This window comes from Hippoglossus hippoglossus, chromosome 24 (assembly GCF_009819705.1).
Source record: "Hippoglossus hippoglossus isolate fHipHip1 chromosome 24, fHipHip1.pri, whole genome shotgun sequence".
NCBI lineage: Eukaryota > Metazoa > Chordata > Actinopteri > Pleuronectiformes > Pleuronectidae > Hippoglossus > Hippoglossus hippoglossus.
This window is the reverse complement of record NC_047174.1, coordinates 9,551,907-9,576,886: the sequence shown is the minus strand read 5'-3', so window position 1 is coordinate 9,576,886 and position 24,980 is coordinate 9,551,907. Positions and strand designations below refer to the sequence as shown.

Sequence of the window (24,980 nt, the reverse complement as noted above, 5' to 3'; positions counted from 1 at the left end):
TTTGGCTGCAACGCTGTTTACCCCTGAAACTCCAAAAGTGTGTTGTGGACTCAAACACTTCCCCCACCCCTCCATCGTTATAGTGGTGAGTAGATAATGAGAGAATTAAAATTTTTGGGCGAACTATGCCTTTAAAGATATTTAATGCAGCAGCTGTTCAAATAAAAGAACACAAAACAAACAAACACACTGGGGCTTCCACTAATTATAGTAGATGTTTTTATGATTTATTGATAAACAAGTATTTGCAGAATTGTGATGTTTTACCAGAGTTAAATCATTCCTGACTGTGTGATGTGAAAACAGTTGAACTGATGTGACTGATCTGCAGTCTGCTCCCACAACACTACAATTATAAACTATACTTTAGAGTTTGATTTTCATGAAAGTAGTTTATTCATTTAAGCTTGTTTCAAAATGTCCAGAGTTACATGTCACGTGATTGTTTGACTCGGATTCGTTAGTTTCTGTTAAAAATTAAAGGGGAGTTTACAAATTAAAATTCTTAAAATCACCAGGATCATGTTAGAAAAATGTCTCTTTATCAGTGATCGATCATCTTCTTCACTGCAGCTGCAGTATTATGTTCCGCCACTAGAGGCCGCTGCAGTGTGATGACGTGACGTCAGTCCCCTTCAAAGCTCTGTGAGTGTGTGATCTCCACGTCGGGTGCGGTGGCGCGCGCCTGTAATCCAAGCTACCGGGAGTCTGAGGCTGGAGGATCGTTTGAGCTCAGGAGCTCTGAGCTGCAGCGGACTATGTCGAGCGGGTGTCCGCACTAAGTTCGGTATCGATATGGTTCTCCCGGGGGAGCCCGGGACCTCCAGGTCGCCTAAGGAGGGGTGCATCGGCCCAGGCCGGACACGGAGCAGGTCAAAGCCCCCGTGCCGCTCAGTAGTGGGATCGCGCCTGTGAATAGACGCTGTAGTGCAGCTTGAGTAATACAGCGAGACTCAGTCTTTTTACACTCAGCAACACACAACACACTGACGCAACAACACACACTGACATTACATGTTTACGTCACATCATCTCTGCTGCTTCATCTTCTTGTTCCAACTAAACCTGCACTAACCTGCAGTTCTGATGGTGCTACAGCGCCTCCACCTGGAGGACACCAACTACTAGAGCAACTACTCTTTATACTTCTACTGCATGGGGAGACAAACTAAAACTACATACATTGAACAGATTTCTGTTCAGTTACTCATGAACACACTTTTCCATTCACCTGTATCAGTGTTAAAGGGTCCGTTAGCCCTGACATTCAAATTCAACTTGAAACGGTGACATTTACATCATGTTTTTAGTCTAAATGTCCTCTGATATCGTCCTCTGGAGCCGTGTTCGCACATGGATCAATGCAGACATTTAGGCTTACAACTTGGTGTAAATGAAGCCATTTCGAGTCGAGTTTGCCTGTCATGGCTTCCGGACACTTGGATGACACCACAGGAGCAGTATGGAGGCATTTTGTGTCTTTTTCTGTTGGTTTTTTTACGTTTGAAGAAGTGGTCACCAGTTACTTCAATTTTATTGGATTTGGCTGCAACGCTGTTTACCCCTGAGACTCCAAAAGTGTTTTGTGAACTCAAACACTTCCCCCACCCCTCCATCGGTATAGTGGTGAGTAGATAATTAGATGATTTTCATTTTTGGGCGAACTATCCCTTTAAAGATATTTAATGCAGCAGCTGTTCAAATAAAAGAAAACGCAACAGACACAAACGCTGACACACACACATGCACACACTGAGGCCTCAACCAATTATAGTAGATGTTTTTATCATTTATCGATCAACAAGTATTTGCAGGATTTAGATGTTGTACCAGAGTTAAATCATTCCTGACTGTGTGATGTGAAAACAGTTGAACTGATGTGACTGATCTGCTGTCTGCTCCCACAACACTACAATTATAAACTATACTTTAGAGTTTGATTTTCATGAAAGTAGTTAATTCATTTAAGCTTGTTTCAAAATGTCCAGAGTTACATGTCACGTGATTGTTTGACTCGGATTCGTTTGTTTCTGTTAAAAATTAAAGGGGAGTTTACAAATTAAAATGTTTAAAATCACCAGGATCATGTTAGAAAAATGTCTCTTTATCAGTGATCGATCATCTTCTTCACTGCAGCTGCAGTTTTTGTTCCCGCCACTAGAGGCCGCTGCAGTGTGATGACGTGACGTCAGTCCCCTTCAAAGCTCTGTGAGTGTGTGATCTCCTCGTCGGGTGCGGTGGCGCGCACTTGTAATCCAAGCTACCGGGAGTCTGAGGCTGGAGGATCGTTTGAGCTCAGGAGCTCTGAGCTGCAGCGGACTATGTCGAGCGGGTGTCCGCACTAAGTTCGGTATCGATATGGTTCTCCCGGGGGAGCCCGGGACCTCCAGGTCGCCTAAGGAGGGGTGCATCGGCCCAGGCCGGACACGGAGCAGGTCAAAGCCCCCGTGCCGCTCAGTAGTGGGATCGCGCCTGTGAATAGACGCTGTAGTGCAGCCTGAGTAATACAGCGAGACCCAGTCTTTTTACACTCAGCAACACACAACACACACTGACATCACATGTTTACATCACACAACAGCTTCATCTCTGCTGCTTCATCTTCTTGTTCCAACTAAACCTGCACTAACCCGTAGTTCTGCTGCTACAGTAGATGTTTTTATGGTTCATTGATCGACAGGTGTTCGCAGGATTGTGATGTTTTATCCTGGACTTTTATGTTTTTAAGTTCCTTTAAATCAGAAAGTGAGTAGGAAAAAAGTACTTGTACAACTTGTACAAAAAAGAAAAGTCCCTGAGATTTTTATCATTTGATCCAGGTGATTTTAATACCTTTGTTACTTCACCTATACACACTCACATACTGTTAACTATTCAGAGGAAACAGAGTCAAACACTGGACATTGTGCTTAAATTAATAATCATCATCTGAAAAATCAAAAATCAAACTCTGAAAATATAGATTCATCGTAAAAGAGAAGTAGCAGACTGCAGATCAGACACATTAGTTCAACTGTTCACATCATCATCACGGTGAAGAATGATTTATCTCTGGTACAACTTTACAATCCTGCAAATACTTGTTGATCAATAAATCATAATTATCTCTACTATAATAAGTGGAGTCCTCTGTGTGTGTGTGTTGTGTTTAATTTATTTGAACTGTTGCTGCATTAAATATCTGAGACACTGATAGAGGTGAATGGAAAAGTGTGTTAACGAGGAAGCTGTTTAATCTGTGTCGTTGTAGTTTGACATGAGTAGAAGTGTAGAGAGATGTTGTCGTAGTAGGTGGTGTCCTCCAGGTGGAGGCGCTGTAGCAGCAGCAGAACTGCAGGTTAATAAATATGCCCGTTCACTAAATATGTAAATACAATGAGGACGAGTGGATTCACATTTTACGAAATTATTATTATGTAATAAAAACAAACCAGGTTCCACATTTGTGACCAAACATCCCATAACACTGATGGTCTGTAAATCCAACCAAAGTGTAGTTGATCTGTTGACGCTCTGAGTTCATTGATCATTTCATCAGTAAAGTCTGTTCAATGACTCTTGTTCAGTGATTTCATGGACACACAATCAGTTTGTTTCACCTCCATCTCACATGTGGAAAAGAGAAGAACAAATAATCAGCTCATCGATGATGATCAGGATCAATACAGGTTCTAAAACATCACAGAACCTTATTTCTTCATTGATTTAGAAAACAACAGCAACATTAGTTCTTTCAAACACATTCATGTCAGTGTAATTATAGATTGCTGTCTTTACAAAGTGAGAACTAAATATGTGTGATAAAAGAAGGTCTGTTTAATTGACAGCTGATCTCTGTGCGGAGCAGAAACGTCACCACGACGAACTTTGATCAACAAACATGGAGACAAAAGAAGTTAAAGATTTAAACACAGAATCTAAATCACTGCTTTTAATGACTCGAGTCTATTTGGGTTTACACAACTTAGCTGTGTGTGCCAAATAATAAACCCTAATTCCAGCATAGAGTGGCTGAGTGAATGTGGTCTGGACTCTGTGGAGGAGAGTCAAGGTGTCAGAGACGCTGTAGAAGGACAGAACACCTGCACTGTGATCCAGGTACACTCCTACTCTGAAAGACTGAGAACCTGACACTAGAGTCCCGACCCTGCTGTAATTAAACAGATAACTTTTTCCATTACAATCTAATGACCAAGATTTATCATTGTATCCAAATAGACATTCATCTGAGTCTGATGCTCTACTGATATTCTTGTATGCAACTGCTACATTAACTCTTCCTCTCGCCTCCACCTCCCAGTAACAACGTCCAGTCAGACTCTCTCTACTCAGGACCTGACCCCAATCAGTGAATCTGTCTGGGTGATCAGAATAAGACTGTTCTGAATACTTTACTGTTACTTTTCTTTTTCCCTCAGATAATAACAGACGTCTGTGTGCTGTGTTTGGATCCAGTGTAGAGAGAGGTTGTTGTAGTAGGTGGTGTCCTCCAGGTGGAGGCGCTGTAGCAGCAGCAGAGCTGCAGGTTAGTGCAGGTTTAGTTGGAACAAGAAGATGAAGCAGCAGAGATGAAGCTGTTGTGTGATGTAAACATGTGATGTCAGTGTGTGTGTTGTGTGTTGCTGAGTGTAAAAAGACTGAGTCTCGCTGTATTACTCAAGCTGCACTACAGCGTCTATTCACAGGCGCGATCCCACTACTGAGCGGCACGGGGGCTTTGACCTGCTCCGTGTCCGGCCTGGGCCGATGCACCCCTCCTTAGGCGACCTGGAGGTCCCGGGCTCCCCCGGGAGAACCATATCGATACCGAACTTAGTGCGGACACCCGCTCGACATAGTCCGCTGCAGCTCAGAGCTCCTGAGCTCAAACGATCCTCCAGCCTCAGACTCCCGGTAGCTTGGATTACAAGTGCGCGCCACCGCACCCGACGAGGAGATCACACACTCACAGAGCTTTGAAGGGGACTGACGTCATCACCCGAGCCAGGTGTGATGAAATTCAATTGGTCTCATATTTGATGGGACAGTTTCACATCCTGCATTTGTTTAAAGCCTGAATCTTATTTTTTTAATTCACACCATGTAGATGATCCCATGACTTTTCATTTGTACCAATGGACATAGCTTCCGGCTCTGAAAAATTAAGCCAATGCAGAAGTGCTAAAAATTGTAATGCCGCAGAGATCCGGCAGGGGCTGGCTCCAGAAGATCTCTGGAACATTGACTGCCAATTATAAAACTCATGAGCCCCTGACGTGAATGTGTTCCTATGCGTTCAGCTATATTTCTCTTGTTATTTGTCGGCAGACTGGACTTTTACTTCGCACAATTATATGCTCATTAACTTATCGTATCCATTGTGTTTTTCTTATTGATGTCGCCAAAGGAAACACTCACACAGATATTTAAATTCAAAAAAGAAAAGAAAAAAGTCTGTCACTGTATTTTTTTCATACTTTGTTTATTCAGCTAAGTGTTTCTTTGTATTTTCCGTAAACTTGAAATCCACACACAAATAATGAAAATTTACTGCGCCACAAAACCAACATTAAAATATTCTGGATCCAGCCAAAAATACAAAGTTTGCACCAAAGATAAGTATAGATAGATAGATAGATAGATAGATAGATAGATAGATAGATAGATAGATAGATGGATGGATGGATGGATGGATGGATGGATGAGGGTCAGACCATGTGAAGGCTCCGGCTCCCTGCTACGCTCTAACAGAGAGAGTTCATTGTTCTCTGACCTACATTTGTTGATGTGGAACTGCAGGAAAAAAAAAAGGTCAGAGTGAATGGACTCAGCAACATGTCTCCACTCTCCACTGCACCACACTCACTATAGTCTGAGCATGACATCACCCAACTGTCAAACAACAGCTTATGGCTATTAGCTTTGGTTAAAAATCAATGACTATAAATCAACACCACTAGAACATTTTACTCTTCATTTGTGGCCGTCACTGAATATCGATCAGAGATTATTAGTAAAACACTTAGACGTCCAAATGGAGAGTATTTCTGGTATAGTCCAACACTTTTATTCTCAAAGCTTCAGCCTCCAAATACTGAGCAATTATTTCTTTCATTTCCTCAAATGAAATGAAAAACAGTCGGGGGGGAAAAAACTCACATACACAAACAAAATTGTTGAATAAAAAGTGAAATGTTACAGATAATTTCCTTTGTGGAGGTAGTTAGAACATAGACTGTATATAAAGATGGACGACGTGAAAGCCTCCCAAAAGTGAAGCCAAAGCCCCTCGATCGCCATCTGGTGGCTGGCTTTAGCATAGTTCTTATGCCCTGCCTCGTCCGTGTTAGTCGATGTAACAAGGACCAAACTAAAGTGACAAACATGTCTTCTAACATCTCCAATTGCTGTGAACACCAAGCAGCAGCTGCCAAGTCTGTGGAGAACTTGGTGTTTGTAAAATCCATTGTGTGCACTGCCTGTTTAATATGGCGATGTCGCTGCTGATTGGGCAACATCTCTGACACGCACATGTCGTTCAACCTGGAAACCAAAGCAGAACTCCAGCCTCATGTTCCTATTCTGCCCACCTGCCCTCTCCCTCCTCACCTCTCCTTCTCAGGTAAACCTCACTCTTATCCTCCCTGCTCCGTCTTTCTCTTCCTTCTCTGCGTCCACACTTCACTTGCTATTTGCACCGGTCTCGTTTCTTTTGACCAGCCGGCCTCATTAGAATCTCAAACACATCCAGTGGCACCCTCACATCCACGGGCGTGTCTCGCCGAGGTCTCGCCTGTCATTTCTCTTTGCTCGTGAGCTCATCTCGGGGTGTGGAGGAGGAGGAGGAGGAGGGAGCAGATAAATCTCATTCTGTTTTTCATCACGCTGACTTCATTCTTCGCAGGCCTTTTGATGGGACAGGGGAGCAAAACCTGGGTGGGGTGCGGAGATTTACGAGCGACAGAAGTGTGCAGGCCATTAAAGGCCGGCGGTCCCGCTAATGAACAGTCAGTGCAATCACGCCGAGAGGAAGGAGTACAGTGTAGAGCTCATCGATCCAGTGTCATCCTAGGGGACGTCCAAGCTGTAGAATGACCCCGTCGCATCAAAGAACAACAAGATTCATCTTTATTACCTCTGCCAAGGAGGTTATGTTTTCATCTGTGTTCGCAGGATTATGCAAAAACTAAGATGAGATTTGGTGGAGGGTTGGGGCATTAATCAAGAAATAACCCAGTCAATTTTGACGCGGATCTGGATCAGAGGGCGGATTCCTTCTTTAAATTTCTTTAACATTGTGACAAGGAAACAAGGAGAGCTATAGAGCTGACTCTAGAAAGAAAGACTTCAACCTTATTGAATCAGGAATTGTGCATGGTTGTGGGACATATAATTGGCCCATGTGCAAATTGTGGCCCCTTTATGGCCCCCGATTTAGAAAAATCCTATATCCACAAACAGAAAAACAACTCAACTGACGACCGAAGGAAGAATTCATTACATTTTGGAGTGGATCGGGATAAACGGGTGGATCCAGGAATTTGTTTTCACTTTCTTTAACATAGCGAGATAGGGCATTAGTCTTGGCGGAAGTATCCGACCTTCGAGTGTCCCTTCTAGTTTTCTAATCCAATTGCTGTTGTACATTTGACTTTGGATGAAGTAATTCTGTTTAATGGTTTAAGTTTAATTTTCAGTTAAAGGAGAAATGTAATTCAACAGATAAAACATCACTGATAACTGATTTGGTTGCTATTTCTGATACACTTCCCAAACACACACAGACACATAGACACACAGACACACAGACACACACACACACACACACACACACACACACACAAACACACACACATACTCATCATTGCTCCCTTCGCCCCCCCCCACACGTCCACCCTCTGGGTATTGACTTGCAGCCGCCGGCCCCAGCTGTTGCACAGTGATGCAGCACCAAACTGTGGCGTTTTGTCATCAGTGTGCCGGCGTCTCATGGGAGAGAAGAGTCGAGTGTTGTAATTAGCGGGAAACGAGGCCAGCAGCAAGCCGGGATGTTCCTGCGGGGCCCCCCGGAGGCCCCAGGGGACTTTCAGACGCGTGGCTAACCTGTGGGGCCCTACCTGTGGCTCTGCTGGTTTTTAACACATCGAGCAGCTTTGTTTTGACTCATACATGTTTGGAAAAGGTTCAGAGGTGAAAATGGATTTGGCCTCAAATAAAGGAAACATCAGTAAAAGGTTTTGAGCTGCATTTGTGTGCCCAAAGCCGATTGTTGTGATACAAAATGAATTCTGGAAAAGTACAATAAAGTATAATAAATTATTCTCAGAGGATAAAAGTGTGAGCTTTAAAATAAGTCTCAATTTTACTGTCATATCGCTCCACACGTGACAGCGACATTTTGATATATATATACAAACACACACACACACATGTATTTCACACTACTAAATGGATAATCAAACAGTTAAAACAATTAATGATATATGATCAAAACAGAAAAATAATAATTATTTGTGGAGCTAAAAAAAATAAAAAATCATTGTTATATATCGAGTTTAGCAGATTTGCCATTTTATTTCTCCAAAAAATGTAATTTTGAGTTTAGTTTCTTTTCATGGTGACACTTTATTTCCTCTTATTTATTATCAAGGCTGTTTTCTTGACTATCAGATAAAATGTCTTGCTTTATTCGTACAATAACCAATCCTGTGTGTTTTTGTGTATTTTGTGAGTGTGTCTGTTGCAGGCTACCTTTGAGATGAAGGACCACTTAATTGAAGACGGCTTGTCCAATTTAGAATAAAAGCTGTGTCCCCAATTAGGAAAGAAGTGGATTTTTGGGTCAGTGGTTATGGTTAGGGTAAGTCACAAGGAGACAAATGCAAGTCTATACAATGACCCCAAAAGGGACCTATGACAAGCTGTGTGTGCATGTGTGTGTGCATGTGTGTGTGTGATGTCTCTGCTGCCTGTGTGTGTCTGCGTGCGCTGGTGTGTGCAGGTGTATGACGGCTGCTTATGCTCCATCTGCATCTGCCGCTGATGAGTAAAGCCATGAAATAGATCCAGCTGGAGATGTGCGGAGGAGCCCGAGGCCTCCTGGGAAATCATCCACACCTCCACCAGCACCGTGTCCACTTCTTTAACACCCCAGAGAGCTATCAATAAGTGGGTAATTGAATTTTAAGCACAAACACAGCCGTCAGATGAGCGTCGACGTGTGTGTGTGTGTGTGTGTGTGTGTGAGTGTGTGAGTGTGTGTGTGTGTGGTGGGGGATGGGGGATGTTTAGCTGTATGAACATGGCGATGCTGTCATCTGGCCCTCTGGGGGTTTGCACAGGAAGGATGAATGTTTAATCCATTAAATAACAATTACTGCCTGTAATGGTCCAGAGTGGCTGCATGGTGGGAGGAGGATGGGAGGAGGGAGGAAGGGAGGCAACATGGCTGCACCGCTCACGTGTCACTGAGATTAGTTCTTCATGACACAAATCATCCTCACACACGCACACACACACACATTCACCAGATTGTATGCACACAAAAATAAGCTGTATGAGTGGAAATATGCAAATGTATAGATTCTCCAAGGTGCCAGACGTGTATTTGCCATCGACGACACTGTGGTCATGACCTGTGTGATTTCTGGGGGCAAACTTGGGTCAATTTGATTCCATGAATGAACAAAAATTGGATTTCACGCCTTGTTTTATTCATAAAATCTTATAATATCACGCCCATCAGTCAAATATTGGCCCAAAAATAAGGATCCATATCATATAGATGCAAAAATCTGGTTTGTAGTATTATTTGTTAAGAAATGAGGCAGTTGTTACCTTAACCAATGAGGTTATGTTTGTTTGTTGGTTTTGTTTGTTTGTTTGTTTGTTTGTTTGTTTACTTGTTTGTTTTTTTAGCAGCATTATGCAAAAACTACTGGACGGATGAAGGAGAGTCAGGAAAGAACCAACGAGATTTTGATCTGGATCTGCTTTCTTTAACATTGTGAGATAGAGCGTTTTTCAACATTTACGTTGATTTCTCAGAGAATAATTGATAGATCTTGATGAAAAAAGTGAACAGATGTTTGCAGAGATTATGTTTCCGCTCCGACTGTAAATGAAATATGTGGCCTGCATGGTAACATCTCTTTCTGCTCCAAGCGCGGGACCTCACACGAAAATCAAAACTGATTTCTAAATTGAAAAAAACAACCTTTAAATCAGTAATTATTCTGACAGGAGAATCTTTAGCATTTTTAAGGTCAGAGGTAATTTACAAGTGTGACTCCTTAGATAAATATTTGATCAGATGACGGATAAAACAACAGCCTGAGTCAGTAAGGAGAAAATTAAAAAGACAGAAGGGCCCTTTACACCTGAACAGGAGAAGAAGGAGGGGCGAGGGAGATTATAAATTGGACACACCTGTGAGCCACAGAGGAGGGGAAATCAAACAAAGGCAGAATGGAAGACAACTGAGAAGTGAGAGTGACTGAAGGAAGGATGGAAGGAGATCACAAAAAGATAAACCAGTTGATCCAAGAACCAGCTGGAGTTTTATTTCACGATCTCTCTGAACCAAGAGGCAATGAGCTGATCCCTGGAGCCTGATAAAGAACCTGCTGGGATTGGGCCGTGATCCCCTCTGTCCTGGTGGAACCATAAAAGCTGGTAAATTCACCCCTCATCTTCACTCTCGCACACATTTCCCCTTATTTTCCACTTTCATTGGACCCTTACTCCAACACACACAATCTCATGCATCCTCTGAACTCGAACTTTATACTCAAAGAACACGAATGAACCCTTATTTCATTTGTTTATTTAATGGACATTTAATTTTCTGATTTGGAAGTTTATTTCATTTCTATTGATTAATTGCTATGTTGGTGAATATGAGTTTTTGATGTTTATTAATCATACATCTTTGATTTGATATTTCGATTTGAATAATTGATTAACTGAATTTATTCTTTGTAATTTCTTTTCCTTTGAGGCCTTTTATAGCTATACAAGCTCTCCGGGTGAGGTCTCTAACCGAGATATATTTGAATTGCCAGGTGAAGACGCTCTGTCTACCGTCCATTTAGAAAACCTACGCTACAAACCAAGGAACTAGTAGAGCACACACCTCCGCCAAGGCCCAACAGTCTCCTTAAATTCAATCAAGCTGCTCCACATTTGACACACTCGTAGATATCAGTCCCCTAAATACGCCTGATTTGGTTTTCATCAAGATCCATGAATTATTTCCTGGGAAAATTGAGAAAATGTTGAATCTCGCAATGTTGAAGAAAGTTAAAAAAATCTCTGATCTGGCCCCTGATCCGAATCTGCACCAAAATGTAATGGTTTCCTTCCTAACCCATAAAACATCCTTCCACCGAGTGTTATGTAGCTTTTGCACAAACTTGCTCACAAACAAAGAAACAGTCGGGATAAAATATAAACCTTCTTGGTAATAAAATGGCCTCGACACGGTGGTGTGATTGTATCATAGCTTTATTTGTGTCACAGGAAGCTCATTGGTTCATCCACAGCTCACCTGCAGGTTCTGGTGCTGGTTCAAGTCACTTCTACAGATGTGGCAGATTTGAATGCAAGTGGTCAAAGATTTTTAAACGACTCATATTTCAGGGCTTTTATTTTTTCCTTGTGCGTCTGGCTGCTCTTTCTTCCTGTGGTCATACAGACTGTCTCCACCTGCTGCTCTGGTTTATCTTAAACGTGTTGGATCTTAAATTTAAGACCAATGAATGTTTTGTATTTATTATTATTAATTGTCTGGCAGGCCGCACACAGGCCGCACACAGTCCGAAGGCTGGAGGTTCCTCATCCCATGACTGACGAGGGAAAACAAATCAGCCTCTCTATGACATCAGAAGTGTTGAAATGCTCCTCATCCTAACTTTTGATATATAATATTCACATGTTCACAGTATTTTTAATCATCCAGTGACATGTTTTGTTTACTTGGTGAAATGATATTATTCCTAATGAAGGACGAGCTGCTCTGAATCAAACGTCAAACTGGGAGATATTTCGAGGATTAGAAGATTAAAAACATTCAAAGTCCTAAATGGAGAGTTAAGTGCTCAGGTCACAATGAGCTTGTACAGTGTTTGTGAGCATGTGCACGTTTTTATTTTTAGAAACATGATCGTGAACTAAATCGAGAAAAGTGGACTAATGTCGCGTGTTCTTGTTTGGCACTTTGTTATTCTGGTTCATAAAATATCAACAAATGATTCACGGAAAATAAAGTGTGGGACTTACTTCACCCTCCCTTATATAGAGAGAGAGACAGACACACACACACACAACACACAGTGTGTCAATCTGATCGTTAGGTTGCACTCCTGATCCAAAACGAGTTTGCTCGCTGTGGTTTTCTCATGCTGCTCACACAATGGCCTGTGTATGGGAGCTGCCTGGTGGCATTGCTTAATTAGGCGAAGAGTTGATTCATTTGCACTAATTGACAGCTAATTAAAGGAGTGAGGGCACATCAAACTGACGTCCCTCTGAACTGCGAGGCCTCCACTGCAGGGGATGTTACAGAGAGCGAATTATGAAATATTGAACCTTTTGGAGCGCCACCTGCCATTGTGTGTGTGTGTGTGTGTGTGTGTGTGTGTGTGTGTGTGTGTGTGTGTGTGTGTGTGTGTGTGTGTGTGTGTGTGTGTGTGTGTGTGTGTGTGTGTGGTTAAACAGGCTCATCCTAGTTCAAAGTCCTTTAAAAGCATGAGACCTCTAGGAACCAAGTTTATGCAAAAACTACCAAACCAAATTCCAATAGGATCTATGAATTTGTTTTTCAGTTATTATTTTTTATGACAAATAAGTCATTATGTCATCAGACCTTTTTCTTTTACATTTCTGCTATAACAACTAAACAATCATGTTGTGGACTGTTTGGCCTTGATGGAGGAATGCGTTATACTGATTCTTGACAACAGCGTTTGCATTGAGCTGTTTTTTATTACAACAACAAAAAAATTAAATAATGGACGGATCTCCATTAGTGGAAGGATCGCTGTATATGTCAGGAAAGAAAATGGATCTGGACAAAGGGGCAGATCCAGGATTTTAGGGTGTTTTTCAACAATTTCATTGATTTCTCAGAATAATTTAGGGATTGTGATGAGAAAAATATCCATGTGTTTGAAATTAAATATAAAATGTGGATCTAGTGCATTTGAATGTGGTTTGATAGGGGGACTGTTGGGTCTTGGAGGTACGAGTGCCATCCTAGTTTATTTATGTCAGCACGATTACACAGAAGCTACAGAATGGATTTCCACAAAACTTCGATGTTTTCAGCAATTTCCACAGAAATAATTAATGGACATTGATGAAAAAAAATCAAGCATGTTTAGGAGACTGATATTTACGAGTGAGCGATTTGTTGCAGATCCAAATAAAAATCTGTATTTATGTGAATTTTAATGTTGGTGCCTTGGTGGAGGTATGAACTCTGAGTGTCACTCTAGTTCCAGAGCAGGATTTAGCTGTTGTGCTTTAAAGATGCAACACATTCTGTAGATTATTTGTCCAATCAGGAGTACATTTGGATTTCAACATGTTTTCTTGGCAGTGGGTTCAGGTGGAAAAATAAATTAATGACATCAGGCTTGTCTGTAAAGAAACATGGCTGCTTCCTGCATCTCTGCTCTCACCATGTTGGTTTGGGACCCTGTCACGGGACGTTAGCGGACCTGCCACAGGCTCTCTGGAGATTTGGGGCCAAACAGTAAAGGTCCTGGGTGAGTCAACTCAAATTTCTCCCCCTCTGCGGGACGAGGGCCACGATCTCTGCAGGAGCCCGGGAATAGGCTGTCTTCATGTCTGCTGGTGCAGTCCATGTGAATCCGAAAAGGAAAAAAAAGAGACAATTAGGGGCTTATTAGGGTCTCAGGGAGATGTTCCTCACGGGGCGTCCACTCGCCTGCTCGGCCCCGGCTCTGAGTCGCTGCCATGGCTCAAAACAGTCAGGGGCATTGTCTCACCTAATTACGCTGAAACCAGGGGCCCCTTTTTGTGTTGCCAGTGCCATGCCTGTCCGATTCCCTTTTCTGCTGCCTAACCGCGAGTCCCTGTCCACTGTGGAAGTGTGCTAATTAGAAAAGAAATGGGCCCGAGCAATTATGTCAATTCTCGTTACAAGTGACCACAGTGAGGAATATTATTTTGTCAAGAAAGTTTTTGGTGTTTGCGGGATGAGGCGAGGAGGGGGGGCTCTCTCTCTCTCCCTCTCCCCCATATTCCCTCAGAGCATTTTCCTCATTATGCCAATAACACATCTGCACATGCAACAGGGGAATGCGGCGCACACAAGTCAGAGTCCCCCCGACAAACTTCAGAGCACAAATAGATGCACTCATACAGAAATGGAGACTATAGAACGGCAATAGCATGAAGTTATTGCCCTAATTAATTCTTTGTGCCCGCAGAGAAAACTGTTGAATCACCAGTGGCACATTGTTCGGGTCGTGGGAGCCTTTTGTTTCCTCACCTTAATAGGATGTTTTGATCAACGGCTGTTTGGTGACCCAGCTCCTCTTCTGAAAAACCCTGAGCTCTGGGAAACGCAATTAGCTGGATTAGAAGGAGCCATTTCTGGAGCCTGGAACAAAGACTGAGATAGATCAGACAGAAAGAGCTGAGTGTGGTTCAGACACTCAGCCAGAATCTGACTGACCCAGACTCAATTAACTATTATTTTAATCACTGATATGCTCTATAATGCACAGCGATAATAATAAAGGACAAAGAAGAGAAAGTCAGGGTTTGTGTCGGCTACAGTTTCAGTCATCAGCCTCCACATGTTCTCAACTTTAACCTTTTGTTGGTTTTCTGTATTTATCGACTGATATCAGTGACAGTGAAGTTTCTATTTTCGATCTGCAAATATGATAATTCAGGCATTTTCTCATTTAAACAGTTTCTTATAGTTTTATTTTAATTATCTGTTTTAAACCTGATTCAGCTCCTTCGCTTTATGTTAAGTTTACACTTTACACCTACACTTAAACCAAATGTCTTATGCTACAGGTGGTGGGTGAGAGAAATCCAGAAATACTGATGCATATCAATGATACAATTGCTGACACTGTTTATTTCTAATTGGCATCATTTATTTCAACCTATATCACCTTGTGCTGTTTAACCATCTGTTTGTGACAAAAATGTTGTTGCAACAATTATAACCTCATTGATTTTATTTAGACTGTTGAAGAAATCAATATCAGAAAAATAGATTAAAACCTCTGACCTTCAGTCTTAGACATTTCTAAAAGCTCACTAACGAATTTAGTTCTTAAACGTGTGAATTTAATGCAAGATCTCTACTGTTTATATTCATCCATAAAGGAATCGTATAAAATGGAAAGGAATAAAAGCTACAGGGCCAATAAATAACTCATTCCAAGTGTCCATGCCTGCTTGCAAAATAAAATATAAAATCTAATGTTTTCTGAGTCCCATGATTATTATATCGTCTCTTCTGTCTGATTTCAGATTTAAGTATTAATAATATGAGATGCACATTATTAGTTTCCAGCTGCATCCTAATCTAACTGGAAAGATGTCATCAACATGATGAGCGCGTGCACGTGTGTGTGATCTCTTCATTCACCTTTAATGAAATGTCTCTAATAGTTTCTCATGAGATGCTGGAGGTAATTTAAGTCTCTTCATTCCTCTCTCTCCCCCCCCCCCCCCCCTTCTTCTCTCTCTCTCGATTTTTTATTTCCATCCGTGTTTTGATTTCTACACTGACTCAGAATAGACAAACAAAGGGCAAATAACACTGCGTAAAACAACAATTTCCTTTGTTATAATAACCAAGTAAAGGCGTAAACAATGCGTAAAACGCGCCATTCTATTTATTTCATCCCTGTTTAAATCATCCAGTGTGGGAGCAGCCTGACGCACAGGAACAACAGACCGAGCGCTCAATGATTGACTTGACCGGGGTGATGCCACCTCTCCTGATCTCAGCTCAGATTACAAACCGGCGCTAAATGTGCGGAGGGTCTGACCGCCGCTGACAGCCTGACGCGCGGCTGCTGCCCAACAGTCCCGCAGGAGCTGATTTATTCATCACCACATGTCCCATTGATGGAGACAGTGCGAGCCTATCTGCGCTTCCATCGCGCGTCCTCTTTTCTCATCTCCATAAACTCCTCTGCGTCATTATCAGTCCAGCTGTCCGAAAGTGTGCCGCACATTATCTCCGAACGATTGGAAGTTCATGCGCATTAATTGAATAATGGCTGATTAGACAGGATTAGGTGCGTAAAGACGCACAGAAACGCAGAGAGTGTTTGTGGCCCCGTGTCACATTCCTGTGGGTTTGGATCTGAGACGCTGCAGGTGATTTCATCATCATGTCTTCACTCTCACTTTAAGATTTACGCACGGAAACACTTGTTAGTTTTTTTTTCCTCTATTTGCTCAAACCACTTGAACACGAGGGGCTGAGTAAATCTGTTGCTTGCATTGCGCGCTGGCATTCGCTGCCACTGTTTGTCTCGTATTTAATTGCCACCCTGGTGTGTCCTAAATACCCCGAACTGGGACATTGTAGTCTTTATCATGTGACCCGTCAAAGAATGGGAAAAAAAACAGCTTAATAACCTATCAACAGATGCGCAGACTGTCCGCAAAGACAAAACGTTTACTGCGCAAACCTAATTAGAATATGCAAATCACAGGCTGGAGTTCTATGGGACGTTGGGGACGAAGCTCGAGTCTGTTAACGGATCAATCACTGTGGTTTTCTAATTAGAAGCTGGATTGATTCATTAACTGATGTAGAAATTGGCTAATGTTAGTTTATAAGCATTTTGTTTTGACGTGATCACTGAAATGTGTGTTGTGTTTTACAGACAATGACAATCATTTTTGGCACAGGCCTGTTTATTGGGAAACGAGAGAAATAGAACTGATTAATTTATAGAAAGGGCGTTAATTTACTTATCTTGCTTTATTTTATTATAATGGAGGTGAGTTTTATAAAAGGCACCAAACTTGCATTAAGTTATTGATTTTAGTTATATAATCAAAATCAAAAACATCTTAAAATCGTGTAGATAACCTCATATCTGATATTCTGCAGGATATTTGTCTTTTATTTACACTAGCATCATTTTTCTTTGCACATGAATTAAGCCACAGATTGTTTGTCTTTAAATCTGGGTCTGCATCACTCTCCCCCTCACGCTGATCTGTCATTACGCACAAACGAGCTGCAGATTAAATCAGATTTTCCCTCGTTTTGAGGGATTTTCCGGTTGATTGACTCTTTGTGAAGAGCTGGTGGCTCCCGGATCAGACGATCAGCCTGAAGAGTTGTAGTGAAAGTAAAACTCTTCTCTCGCTTCTTGTGCATCTCGGTTTATAAACAAAAACACATTTCTGAGTGGAAACCATAACCAGTAGCAGCTTAAATGTCATTTCCCCAGTTTTCACGGCAGCCAGACCTGTGAAACAAACACAATTGAATCAAACTGAAGCTCAAACTTTTCCCTCACTAAACCAAACCTTCTTTAAAAATACTATAAAAATGAAAATACCTAAATCAAGTGTTTGATGGTCACTATCTGTGAGAGATGACACTGTTTATCATCAGTCAAAGACTCGGGGAGAGTTCATATCTTAGTGACCAATGGGCACATAAATAAAGAGTAGTTGTGTCTCCGTTAATTTCCAGACGTTTGTTTTGATGCTCGGATGAATGTGATGGAAACTTCAGTGTGTTGTCTCTGCTCTGCTGTGATTGGCTGCCGCCTGTTGCCTGTTGGATAAAAAGCGCAGCAGGAGCGTCACTCTGCTCAGTGCACCGGGGACTCTGGCTTTTTGTGTTTTTGGAGAAAGAAGAGAAGTGTAAAAATCCCACAGACATGACCGGGAAGGAGGGATCTGTGCTTTCAGACACCGAGAACAAACAGAAAGCAGCCTCTCAAACCTGCAGCGTGAATCACGGGGGATCCCAGCAGCCGCTCCCGGTGTGGAAGATGGCCCCCGCGGTGCACCGGCGCACCGGCTTCGGGATCCAGGAGCTGCTCGGCCTCAACAAGGAGCCGCCGACGGCGCCGCGGCGGCCGCTGGAGGCTCTGCCGCACAGGGCGCACCTGCTGGCGGCCAGGTCGGCCCTCGGTCACGGTGGGCTCGGGGTCGGGATGGGTTTGCTGGGACCGGAGGGAATACACTCGTTTTACAGTCAACCCGCTTTTCTGGAGGTGCTGTCAGAGGCGCAGAACGTGCACCTGCAGCCGCTGCACAGAGCCGTGCACATGGAGGCGCAGATGGATGCGCAACACTCCAGCTCCGGTGAGAAATACGACACTTTGTGTTTCTGAAACATGTGAGAATCACTATTAAATGTTTTATTTCACTGTTATAATATAATATTTGATATATTAATTCTAGCCGAGATAGAATAAATGAGTGGTGGAGATTTATTTGTGTCAAAGCTTTGGCGCCTTCTGATTGAACAACAGAGAAACTGAAAGTTCATGTAACACAATGAAAAAAAAATCTATTGGAATATTTTTTTCATTTGTTTTCATTGCACCTTTAATAAAGTGTTTGATTTCAAAATCGAAAATATTAAATATGTAGAGGCCTTGGTAATATTGATAATTATTTAATGTAATCTTTTTAATTTAGTAAATTTCATTTACACTTTTTAGTTTTTTCCTGCCATTAAATCAAATAAATCCGTGCTCAAGAATCGGAATTCAGAAATACTGTAAACACGTTACATCAAGAAAACAGTACAAATCTGAATAACTATTTTCTGCTGTATTGTTTGTTATTATTATTATGTCTGAAGTGGTCCACTGTTGTTTCCTGACAGATTCGGATGATATGAGTCTTTCCTCCGGGGATCAGAAATTCTCTAAATCATCCACGAGTCAGAGCAAGAAGAGAAAGAAACGACGACACAGGTAAAAAACGCAAACATTTTTTTAAATAGCTATTCAAAAATATGCTTTTTTTTAATGATGGTCTAGTATTTACTGTATTAGGCCCTAAACTAATACCAGTGCAGGTTTCTTTCGTTTGGTGTCATCACTGCAACACAAAAACAAAAACACTGTTTTATTCCTATTCGATACCTGTAATTTCACTTGTGTGCATGTCTGATTCTCATTCATTTATAAAATAATACTGTCGAAATATAGTAATTCCAAAATACCTGCATAAAACAATCGTGATTTTCTCTGTGCTTTAAAATTTTGTTTTGTTTTTTCGTTTGGTTTCTTTTCTTTTTATAATCATTTTGTGCTCATGCTTGAAAATGGGCTAAATTGTTTAACAAAAGAAGAAAAATGAATATGCACACAAAAATATTTTTCTCTATTGGTCGACAAAGAAAAAAAAGTCTATTGTCTTTGGAGATAAAGTTTTTACTTTTTTTTTTTTTTTTAAAAGAAAAAACAGTTTTCTCCTTTTTAAAAGATCTTGGTTTGATTTAAAATTCATTTTTGGGGAAACCTAATTACGTCTTATTGTATTTGAGACGATTCAGTTGTAGATTTAATTTTAAATATACAAAACAGACCAGGGTGAGAAGATTAAATTGAAGAGAAATATAAAACAGTATTTTTTTTAAGAACAAAAACGTATAAATTGCGTTCATTTTCTTATTTGGTGCATTTTCTTTTGTCTGCAGAACCATTTTCACGTCCTATCAGCTGGAGGAGCTGGAGAAAGCTTTTAATGAGGCTCACTATCCGGACGTGTACGCCCGAGAGATGCTCTCCATGAAGACCGAGCTGCCAGAGGACAGAATACAGGTGTGTGTTCATGTATGTGCAGGATGCAGACATGAATGTGGGGTATTATCATAACTTTCATATTATAAAGGGGCCAAATAACCCTTTTTAGAAGGAAAATTGTGTAATCAGTCATATGATTTAGATATTTCCTGCAATGTATGATTCTTAAACATTGCATCAAGGTCAGAATGATCATGCAAAAAGTGGATTTTTAACGCACACAAAAAGCAAGTGTTGAGGCAGACAGACAGTTGGCGCCTGCGGTCATCAGCTCCATCATCATCCTCCCAGCACCTCCTGCTCCCACATTAGCAGCCAATTCACCCTCTCAGTCTAATTAGTTAATTGAGGAGAACTTCTCACCTCTCATTCCCTGCGAGAGGCGGCACCGCAGCCCTGAAATGAAATGATAACTACACAGAAATTAATAAGCAGAGGTCAGCGGCTGAGCAGAGGCCTCTGCCCGGCTGCTGCGAGCATTTTAATTTCCCATGATATTTGAGCGCCTGTCTCCCATCGATCGGGACTGGAAATTAACTTATTTTTCAATCAGCCTCCTCGCCCCCGGGGTCACCTCTCTCAGGAAGCACTTCACACACCCTCACACACGCTTCATGCACACTCACACTGTTGCTGTCAAAAGGCATGATTGCTCATCTGAGGCCCATCTTTTTATGAGAGGCAGGTTATCATCAGATCTACCTGAATAGCTTTGCCGGCTCGGCTTTGATCGTTTTTAATTCCAGGTCTGAAAAATTCACACCCCCGCACACACACATACACACGCATGCGCTCACACATCACTCCACACCGTTCCCTGCAATTTCATCCAGCCTCCTCGGCCATTTTAGGATGCTCATTTTTTTTTCCTACTGTTTTCCTCATCCATATTCACAAGCTTGCTGAGGCTATTACAAGGTCTGGCATGGTGGAAATCAATTTAGGCACTTGAGGAGCCTGAAGGAGAATAATGCACGCACACACACACACACACACACACACATGCACAGGTCACAAAAAGACATTATCCTGCAGATGGCACGAGCGATGAGAGGAAAAAGAAATAGTAATAGGGCCGATCAAAGGAATTTGGCCTGTTTGATAAACCTGATTTTGACAACATACTTACATTTTGGGTCAATAGTGGATCTTGTGATATTGGATGTATTTTCCAAAACAGACATTCGACAATATTATGGTTTTGGAAATGAGCTCTTTGACTTTTGTTGTTTTAAACCACCAGTAGATGTCATTATTCTACTGGACGAAAAAATAAAGGGATCCTGCATGAGTCATAGCAGTGATGGACGATTTAGATGATGATGATGATCGGAGTTTGGCAATGAGGAAGAGTAGTTGTAATTAATGACAAAATGAGAAGATGATCCTTCATCATAGTTTTAAATATATGAAAGAACCCATTAACACATATTAAGACATATCTATTAACACAATGTACATGTGAATTTATAGAATCTGAAGGCGAGGGAAAAGATTTTGAAGCCGTCTGGTTTCTATTTCTAATTTGATCAAGAGAACAAAAGAGGCTGAACAGCTTTTTAATTTATCTGCATATGCAAGAAGAGATGAGGCCGAAACGTCATCTGTGCCTAAAACACCTGCAAAAATAATCACTGTTTTATGTGGAGAGACGTTTGTGTGATAAATAAATTAGTCTGACTGTAAACAGTGTACAGGAGATGGAGTTTTGGCCTGGAAGACCAAAAATACTAGAAGCTAATTCATCGTCAGATAATAGCCGATGGGCACTAAGATATACTACATGTAAAATACTCTGCTTTGAATAATAAAGTAATTTATCTCATATGTTAAAAGAAGCTTATTAAATAAAATAAAATATTTTTAATTTCAAAAGTTTAAGTTCTAGAGACAATATGTCAATGTCTATGCACCGGAGGCTGCAGGTTTCCATATCCCACTTGTGTAAATTGCGTATTGAACCATGATTGGATCCAAACTATTTGTGTTGTCACATAATCGTAAAACACAGAGAAACGTTCCTCCTTCAGCGGGTTAGAGTGAAAACAGAATCTCAAGCACATGCAGCATTCTGCCCAGGTCACAACCAAGAGAGGCAACAGTTACCAAAAATATTAAGTGAGGTTCAGCTTGATGTTATATTTGCCCAGACTATAACGGCCAAAGAGGACCACACGCACTCAATCTAATCCAGACCCCACCTTCATTTCTCCAGGTGTGGTTCCAGAACCGCAGGGCCAAGTGGAGGAAGAGGGAGAAGTGCTGGGGTCGCAGCAGCGTGATGGCCGAGTACGGTCTGTACGGAGCCATGGTGCGTCACTCCATCCCGCTGCCCGAGTCCATCCTCAAGTCGGCCAAGGACGGCATCACAGAGTCCTACGCACCGTGGTTACTCGGTAAGCTGCTGCAAAAACTAGTACACGTCAGCTGAGAGATAATCTTAGCTGGACAGAGGTTTTTCATGTTGAGTTGTCACAGTAAGAATAACAAGGACTGGTGATGGCCAAATTCCCTCTAGCTGCTTCGGTCGTCCAAGCTGCACTGTCAGGACTTACTGGGACACCTCAATAGATCAGAGCCAACGTCATGGGAGTAGTATCATCAGTAGATTTTTTGTATTATTGCTTTCTCTGTGCAGAAACCAGCAACTGCTGACAAAGGCCAAGGCCCAACAGTCCCCGTATGAAACCACATTTAAATCCGCTAGATCCATATTTTTATATCGGCCTTTATCAAACTGTACTCATAAAGATCAGTCCGCTAGATATGCCTGATTTTTTTTTTTCCATCATGACCCATGAATTATACCAAAGGAAATTGGTGAAAAGTCCCAAAATAGCCCTATCTCGTTATGTTAAAGAAAGTGATAAAAAGAAAATCCTGAATCTGCCCCAAAATTTAATGAGTTCTTTCCTAGTCCATGTCCCAGCCTTCCACCGTTTTAAAGTTTTCATAATTCTCATAGTTTTTGTGTAATCCTGCTGAAAAACCAACCAACTAGCAAACAAATGGACGGCAGAATTAATGCTCAAAACTTAAAGCACAAGTTTGATGATGAGGTGATAAGTCGTAAACCATCGTCTTCCGTCAATGAGAATATAAAATGGTTGGAAATAAACTTGGAGTGTCTTGATGTTTGGTAACTAAAAGTTTCTTAATCACGTTTCGTCGTTGCGTTTAACAACCATCTTGGTATTGTATTGGGACAACAGGCATAGGTAGCTAAGCCCTGCTCGTGATAAGAGCCAATAAAAGTGTTGGCGTGTCAATAAGAGGCGTCAGTCGATGCAGTGATAATCCTACTTCATCAGGACAGATTAGACCAAATCTCCTCCCTCACCTTGTGTCAATTGATTAGTTGAAATCAATTAGGAGACACTAATTGAATAAGATGTCCCCTCCCTCTTTATTCTCCTTTCACTCTCCTTTTCAATGTCAAATAGCTCAAGAAAGACAAAATCTTATCTATATATTTATTTTACCATTTTAAATGTTAAATCTATCTTAACTCCACAAATGCCTGCAAGTATGTATATGGAATGCATATCTAGAGAACTGTTCATCTTTTGTGTAGCACTTGGATCATTCAAACTTTCACTGCAGATAAACCAGGTAGGATGAATGCAGAGTTTTCTAACTTCACTCTGCACCATAGACTGTTAAAGCGTTCTAATATTAAAAAAGTGACAGTATATTACAGAAATGTTTGAAGAGGACTCACTTATGACAAGGAACCCAACATCTAAATCCCATCTCTCCCCTCCAGGTATGCACAAGAAGTCAGTCGATACTCCGCACACTTCCCCGGGCAAACCCTGCAGCACGTCCCCCCACGCTCCAATGCAGGAGAAGCCGGTGGACAAAGTGATGGAGGCCGAGGAGGAGAAACGGATGGAGGACACAGGCTCCCCGATCTCCAGAGAGGAACTGAGGGAGAACAGCATTGCGGCGCTGCGAGCCAAGGCGCAGCAGCACAGCGCCCAGATGCTCGGCACTGTTTCGAACAGGACGGACGGCCACGTGACGCACAAAGAGGAGGCCGACGATGAGGAGCAGCAAACGGTAGAGGAGGAGAAGAGGAACTGAAAACATGGCTGCAGGGCACAGACTGAGAGAGAATAACCTGCAGAGAGGAGTTTTCTTACGTGATTGAACTGATACTGTACAAAGCTGCAGTTTAAATATTATGATCATGAAAACACGCTCAGAAAAAACTTTGCTCATTTGAAAAGAGGATATTTGGCTCCGCTCCCCTAAACCACTGTACGACACTGAAGGAGGCTGTCTAACATTTTAAGGAAAATGTTTTTCTGACATGAAGCTGCATCAAAATTATATACAGATATATATATATATATATTTGTTTTCTTTCAAATAAATTAACCTTTGTGACATGGATGTGGCACGACACTGCCTCCACCTGCTCCAGTCCACGTGTGTCCCATAGGAGCCGACTGGGACCTCTGACCTCCCCGTGATGACACATTTCAATTAGGGTTAAACTGACGGTTTAAGGCCTGCACTCTTTTTCTTTCGTCTGTGTCAATAATTGTGATGTAAATACTGAAAAAATAACGTCCAATAGTCAAAACTGTACAATTATGTAAATTTAACATCCATTATCTGCGTTTGTCTTTGTATAAATGTAACTGTAGCTCAATTAAAAGTTACTATTTAAAGTTCTCTTCCACAAAGTGTTTTTCTTATTGTCACTTCACGTGGATGTTTGAGTTTCACTATGTTGAGTTTGACACATTTTTTTGTGTACAACTATTCTGATAGTGAGACAAGTTACAAGTGTGATGTGGAAACTTGAGGCCTCCGAGCTGAGAATTGGCATCCAGTAGTTAAAGTTTGAAAAGAATATATAATTGCACAATTTCTGTATTTTTCCATGAGGGAGCAGAAGTTGAAGTGTAGCGCCACCATTGACTTTAAATAAAGATGGACGACGCCTCTCCCCTTCGTCCCACTATCCAGAAATGAAGCCTGATACAAACGCTGCCATCTTGCTTATTTAGAACCGGAGTCTGTACAGTAAAGATCAGGGGATGGAGCCACGGTATAGAGTTCGTACAGATAGACAGGGTTCCACCAATCGTGAGTCAGTCTCAGCTGTCAATCATGATGTTTATGCCCCTTTTTATTATTAAAACCAAACTTAGCGGAAAATGTTTGCACTGGCACAAACATCAGTGTGATTAAAAA

General features: G+C 41.6%; 1 protein-coding gene and 1 long non-coding RNA gene across 2 annotated transcripts; one reads left to right on the top strand and one right to left on the bottom strand.

Moving 5' to 3' along the window:
* Positions 1-14,508: 14,508 nt before the first annotated feature.
* Positions 14,509-23,589, bottom strand: LOC117758169. Its single transcript, XR_004613243.1, has 3 exons — positions 23,494-23,589; positions 21,974-22,216; positions 14,509-14,608 (listed from the first exon to the last, which is right to left on the bottom strand). It is a non-coding gene; the product is annotated as an uncharacterized LOC117758169 (long non-coding RNA).
* On the top strand, positions 17,601-24,421 carry LOC117758168 (visual system homeobox 2-like). The gene is made up of 5 exons (XM_034579596.1): positions 17,601-18,318; positions 18,848-18,938; positions 19,667-19,790; positions 21,988-22,168; positions 23,539-24,421. The coding sequence occupies exons 1-5, from the start codon at positions 17,889-17,891 to the stop codon at positions 23,856-23,858; spliced, it is 1,146 nt and encodes a 381-aa protein (XP_034435487.1). The 5' UTR covers positions 17,601-17,888; the 3' UTR covers positions 23,859-24,421.
* The last annotated feature ends 559 nt before the right edge of the window (positions 24,422-24,980 follow it).

Bases quoted from the DNA above. Each gene is read 5' to 3' on its own strand.
- LOC117758168 (XM_034579596.1), top strand. From the start codon at position 17,889: ATGACCGGGAAGGAGGGATCTGTGCTTTCAGACACCGAGAACAAACAG. The intron at 18,319-18,847 runs GTGAGAAATACG...GTTTCCTGACAG, and splicing joins TGCGCAACACTCCAGCTCCG to ATTCGGATGATATGAGTCTT. The intron at 19,791-21,987 runs GTGTGTGTTCAT...TCATTTCTCCAG, and splicing joins TGCCAGAGGACAGAATACAG to GTGTGGTTCCAGAACCGCAG.